The sequence below is a fragment of the Pyrus communis genome, chromosome 11 (genome assembly GCF_041283825.1).
Source record: "Pyrus communis isolate YQ-2024b chromosome 11, ASM4128382v1, whole genome shotgun sequence".
NCBI classification, from domain to species: Eukaryota; Viridiplantae; Streptophyta; class Magnoliopsida; order Rosales; family Rosaceae; genus Pyrus; species Pyrus communis.
Window position 1 is genome coordinate 8,667,194 of NC_142575.1, and position 5,684 is coordinate 8,672,877.

The 5,684-nt window shown below is 38.5% G+C and overlaps 1 protein-coding gene across 4 annotated transcripts; it reads left to right on the forward strand.

Moving 5' to 3' along the window:
* Positions 1–1,567: 1,567 nt before the first annotated feature.
* On the forward strand, positions 1,568–5,684 carry LOC137743336 (ethylene-responsive transcription factor RAP2-7). Of its 4 annotated transcripts, none has more exons than XM_068483210.2 (10): positions 1,568–2,541; positions 2,719–2,744; positions 2,868–2,898; positions 3,018–3,105; positions 3,201–3,346; positions 3,588–3,632; positions 3,745–3,839; positions 3,958–4,082; positions 4,410–4,526; positions 5,116–5,684. In XM_068483210.2, exons 1-10 carry the CDS (start codon positions 2,006–2,008, stop codon positions 5,353–5,355), a joined length of 1,449 nt encoding a protein of 482 aa, XP_068339311.2. In that variant the 5' UTR covers positions 1,568–2,005; the 3' UTR covers positions 5,356–5,684. The 4 variants fall into 4 exon arrangements, with proteins under 4 accessions (XP_068339311.2, XP_068339310.2, XP_088536491.1 ...); XM_068483209.2 differs by having other exon boundaries at positions 1,573–2,541; positions 3,745–3,848; XM_088680365.1 differs by lacking the exon at positions 3,588–3,632 and having other exon boundaries at positions 1,588–2,541.

The window sequence follows — 5,684 nt, forward strand, 5'->3', positions numbered from 1 at the left end:
ATTAACTATTGGCATATGTCACGGGAATATTTTTTATTTTTGTTTTTAAAATGGAAATGAGAGAGGTAGAAAGAGAAAACGTAGAAATGGGGAGAGGGATTTTTCCTTTTATTTTTTTATTTTTAAATTAGAGATACGTTAGGATCACATATGGATAAGGCTTTAAACAAAAAAAAAACAAAATATAGTTTGTGCGAAGTTACTTTCCTACCCATGATTTTATTTTGTGATAAAAGACTAAATTGTATTTTCACCCTCTTTTGGTTGACAAATAAGGTTTTATTAGATAACAAATGCAATAATTTTCTTTTTAACGAATGATATTATCTATAATAAGGGGAAGGGGTGGGCTTAGCCTTATAATACGCTAGCGATAATGTGGTTTAAATTCACATTTGGCGAGAACCGAACATAAGATCTGTTACTTACAAGTAAAGATGAATATCATTAGACTGTAATAATAAGTGACAAAACTTTTACGAAATCATGTTTCTCAATGATATAAAATTACTCCAGCTACCTCTCAATCTAACTCTAAGAATTAATATTTCTCTTTCATAATATTAGACTAGATAATAAAAAGGGAACTTTAACGAAAAATTATATTTTTACACTAAAAAGTCAATCATGATACTATTCACTTTACTCTTTATTTTATCTTTATCGTTAAAACTTAAAGTTTTCATGCATTTTTCATTAATTTTCCTTAATAAAAATCCACGTGTCACATTCATTGACATTTAAACGACGTCAAGAATTGCCAATGCATTTAAGCTATTAATATGCACGCGAAAAGACGTAAACGTAAAAACATATATAGGCCCCACTCTACATAGTGTCGAATGTGGTTTTGAATACTTAAACTGTTAGAAAATAGTAAATAATAACAATGGTTCTTCAACTAAAAATTCATTTCCATTAGTCCCTTTACTCATCAAAACGTATAGCTATGGTCATTTTCTTCAACTTCGTCATAATTTTGTCAAAATGAGTTATGTTGGAATGACCATTGCTATAATTGAGTTATAATTGAGGGATCATTTCTCTAATTGAGTTAAAGTTGAGGGACCATCGGTAATGGATTTTTATTCGAGGGACTATAGATGCACGTTTTGATGAGTTGAGAGACCAATGGTAATAAATTTTTAGTTGATGGACCATTACTCTAATTGAGTTAAAATTGATGAATCATTGCTACAATTTACTCGTTGAAAAATAAGCAAACAATGCAAACAATCAACAATATCAACATAATACATTAGAATAACTTTTACTCTAATTAAACATGTAACACAATAATCGAATGCAATGTTCATAGAACAAAAGCACACATGGTAAAAAGCTATATATTTACTATTTACTATTTTAACGAGGTGGGCAGCGGGCAATGGGTAGTTGTTGGTTATTAGACTCGTAGACGGGTGTTCCCACGTATGAGACACCGGAACGATAGTAGAGAGAGAAAATATCTCTTGGCGCATCAAAGTGACCGGCCACCGAGGTAACCGGTTGATAAAAAAATTAAAAAATTGTTAAAATATATATCCCATCCGCTTAAAATGGGTCTGAAATGTTCCCTCACCGGTCCTATCAACACGCACTCTCTCTGTGAGCGTATGATGTTCTCAGACTCTATGCCTCTCTAGCTTATGGTTATGGAATCACAACACACACAGCTCAAACGACGCCGTTGAGATTTCCATTCAACCCCTCAATCGCCGCCGACTAATGGAAATTACTAGTCCACTGGCTTAGAAAACGACGGCGTTACCAGCTTCCTGTTTTACTTTCTCCGGCGATCGCCGACGCACCGTCGACTCTTTCTGTATTTCACGTTTGAGCTCCGATCACGTGCTTCCCGGTGTATTTTAGTGGTGTCTGATTCGGTCCATATCCGCAGTCCGATTAGAGTCGGTGATCGACGGTCAGCTGAGTGGGGAGGGCTGAAAGTGTAGAGCCGGAGCTAAATTTGGAAGGACCAAATTTGATATAGATAAGAGGAGCTATGTTGGATCTTAATCTGAACGTCGTCGTTTCGGGGCCAAACGACGTCGAGTCGTGCGGCACTCAAATGGACGAGTCGGGGACGTCCAACTCGTCCGTTGTCAATGCCGACGCTTCCAGCACCAACGACGACTCGTGCTCCACACGCGCCGCCAGAAACGACGCCGTCACAACCTTCAACTTCGGTATTCTCAAGGTCCAGGGCGGAGACGAAGAAGAAAACGACGACGTTGTCGTGACCAAGGAGCTCTTTCCGGTCACCGGAGGTTTGAACAATTGGTCGGGGCAGGCTCACGGGCATGGGCAGTCCTCTTCATCGTCGCTTTTGGTGAGGAAGAATCTGATGGAGCTTGGGTTCGATCTTGGCGGCTCCGGGGAGGTCAGGTTGGTTCAACAGAAGCAACAACAACAACCGGCTGCGCCGCCGCCGCAGCAGCAACAGGCGAAGAAGAGCAGGAGAGGGCCGAGGTCGCGTAGCTCTCAGTACAGAGGAGTCACCTTCTACAGAAGAACTGGTAGATGGGAATCGCACATTTGGTTAGTCCAGTTTTGATTTACTTTATTTGGGTTTACTTAATTTAATTTAATTTTTGATGGGTTGGTTCCTTTTGAGTTGATTTCTTCAATTTGAATGCAATTATGCAAATGAATTTTTCCACATTTGGTATTAATCCGATGTGTTAATTTGTTTTATTAAATTTTTATTGGGTGCAGGGACTGTGGGAAACAAGTGTATTTGGGTATGGATTTTTAACCTTGTCTATTTGATTGACTTGGATTAGTGTTACTAATCCCATTATTTGTCATGATTTTCTGTTTGGAATCTTTTTGATGAAAATTAAGTGTTGGATTTTGACATATAGGTGGATTTGACACTGCTCATGCTGCGGCTAGGTAAAAAGCCTTACTCATTTGTTTTGCTTGGATTTTCTTACTGTTTGGGAATTTAAATAATTTGATTATTGTGGGAACTGTTTGTATTATTGTTCTTAAATTGGGTTTTCCCAATTTAGAGCCTACGACCGAGCTGCGATTAAGTTCAGGGGAGTTGATGCTGATATCAATTACAACCTAAGTGATTATGAGGATGATATGAAACAGGTTGGATGATGAATATGTTTCTTTGTTAAATTTTGATTAATTTCGAATGGGGAGTGGGATCCGGTTTTAATCTTTTTTTCTTAACCAATGAGCAGATGAAGAATTTGACCAAGGAAGAATTCGTGCACATACTACGTCGGCAGAGCACTGGCTTCTCAAGAGGCAGCTCCAGATATAGAGGGGTTACGCTGCACAAATGTGGTCGATGGGAAGCTCGAATGGGACAGTTCCTCGGAAAAAAGTGAGGAATCATTTTTATGGAGTTTTCAATTTTGTACTGAATAGTTTGGGTCTAGACCTTATAAGCATAGTGGCTTGGTTTGAACTTTGAGCTGAGAATTGGTTTCGAATTAATTCTCAATCAGTTGTCAGTCTTCTCTTTTCGTTGTCTGAAAAAAAAGTCCAAGTGCATATTTCAAAGAAAAAAAATAAACATTGTGGGGACGGTGGTTTCATCATGGAGGTTACAATGCTTCATGCAGGTATATATATCTTGGGCTATTCGACAGTGAAGTAGAAGCTGCAAGGTCCTAATGTCATGAATTACACTCTACCTGATTGAATTTATTACCCTGAATTCTCAACCTCATTAAGGTTCCATCCAACACATCTCTCCCTTTTGATTTTTCTGGAAATTAGGGCTTATGACAAGGCAGCGATCAAATGTAATGGAAGGGAAGCGATCACCAACTTTGAGCCAAGCACATATGAAGGGGAGATGATGTCTGAGGCTGGTAATGAAGGTATAGTTTTACAAGTATTTTTGCAGTAGTTGATTTATTGTTGTCAGAAAAAAGTTAAAAAATTTGTCTTCGTGGGATTGTACTTGATTTTTTTGTTCCTATAAAGCAGATGGCAATCACAATCTTGATCTAAATTTGGGGATATCTCCCCCCTCATTTAGCACTGGTCAAAAGGAAGGCGAAGGGCGTCTTCAGTTCCACTCCAACCCTTTTGATGTGCACAATGGAAAAAGGGTAAGATATAATTAGTTTGATACATCAGTTCCCAAAAAAAAGATAGTTTCATCTTGAGAAGCCCCTAGTTCATAAAGTTCTTGAAGGGGCGGCCCTCTTGAAGGTTTTGAGGTTAGACAGTAAAATATCTTGTTGCCTATCTTAAACGTTTCTGAAATTCACTCGAATGAACTTGGAAAGTGAAAGAGGAGTTGTGATAGAGGTCATCTGTTTTCTTTCTCCTAGCAGTCAATTTTTGGCTCTCCCTTTCTAAACATGCTTGGTAATGCTGCAGCATTTCACCCATATCTTGATGCTAAAACTAAACATTCTCTTCTGACTTTGCAGATGGAGCACAACGTGAATGTAACGATGAGTGATCCACCTTTTAGAGGGCTAGTAATGACATCAGATCACCCACCACCATTGTGGAATGGTGTATATCCTAGTTACTTTCCCAATCAGGTGAGTTTAAATGCTTTGTCTATAATGACACAACTTAAGTCCGATTCGATTAGCTTTATGACTTTGTTTTAATCCTTGGACCCTACAGGTACCCTTTTCCAAATAACCATCGTAGCTCAACCTGTACATAAAATGTCATATTGATAGGTGAACATAACCAATGAAGTTACCAGAGAACACAACTTTGTAGCTAAGTTTAACTATGCTATTGTGCAAACATAGTATATAGTAGGTTTGGACGGTTTGTATTCTATGTTCTATAAGAGACGGTAACTAATAACATGGCTACAGCGTACCTGTTGTAAATGTTCATAGTTTCGTGGTCTATACAATATCAAAAACTTGGTATGGTAAATGCTGAACTGTCTCAACTGACGCTGCTGAAATAAGAATCAAAACTCTCTTTCATGTAAAGAGTGCCTTTTCCTGTTTAGGTCCTGTTTATGTGTGGCATGAGAGGAAGTTGCATTTCGTAATTGTATGAGATCTTATAGTAAATTGGGGAATGAGGATGAAGATATTTTTTCGTTACATAAAATATGAGGAAGTTTCTAACGAACAATTTGCTCTTGAATAATTTTTTTGTCAGGAAGGAGCAACAGAGAAGAGACTTGCATTAGGATCTCAAGGACCCCTCAACTGGGCTTGGCAAATGGATGGCCAGGTTACCCCAATGCCACTGTTCTCAACTGCAGCATCATCAGGATTCTCATTTTCAGCTAACGCTCCAGCCGCTGCTGTTCACCCCTTACAACCCTCGAACCCAACAGCCGTCAATCTCTGTTTTGCTTTGCCAGCCACGGCTGCCACCCACACATCTCAACAATAACATCACCAAGCAAAAGCCGCGGCAGCCTAAGTTCCCTTCAAATTCAGAGACCAACCATAACAACGGGTGTCCTTGAGATTTTTTGTATGATCCAAATAGAGATTCATACATACACTGCAACTCGAATTCTGACTCTCTTTCATGTCTTTACCACTCAGTTGGATATATCGGTTCTGTTCCGCTCCATTGATTTGTATTTGTTCTCAGAAATATTTGAACTAACTTGAGCTCTCATGTAAAGTATCAAGTGGTTATTGTGGTACTTAAATCTAAAACTACTCTTGTTGAGAAAGAGATTCTTAATAGTGAACTCTTTTAAGATTGTTGTA

Bases quoted from the DNA above. Each gene is read 5' to 3' on its own strand.
- LOC137743336 (XM_068483209.2), top strand. From the start codon at position 2,006: ATGTTGGATCTTAATCTGAACGTCGTCGTTTCGGGGCCAAACGACGTC. The intron at 2,899-3,017 runs GTAAAAAGCCTT...TTCCCAATTTAG, and splicing joins ACTGCTCATGCTGCGGCTAG to AGCCTACGACCGAGCTGCGA. The intron at 4,083-4,409 runs GTAAGATATAAT...CTGACTTTGCAG, and splicing joins ATGTGCACAATGGAAAAAGG to ATGGAGCACAACGTGAATGT.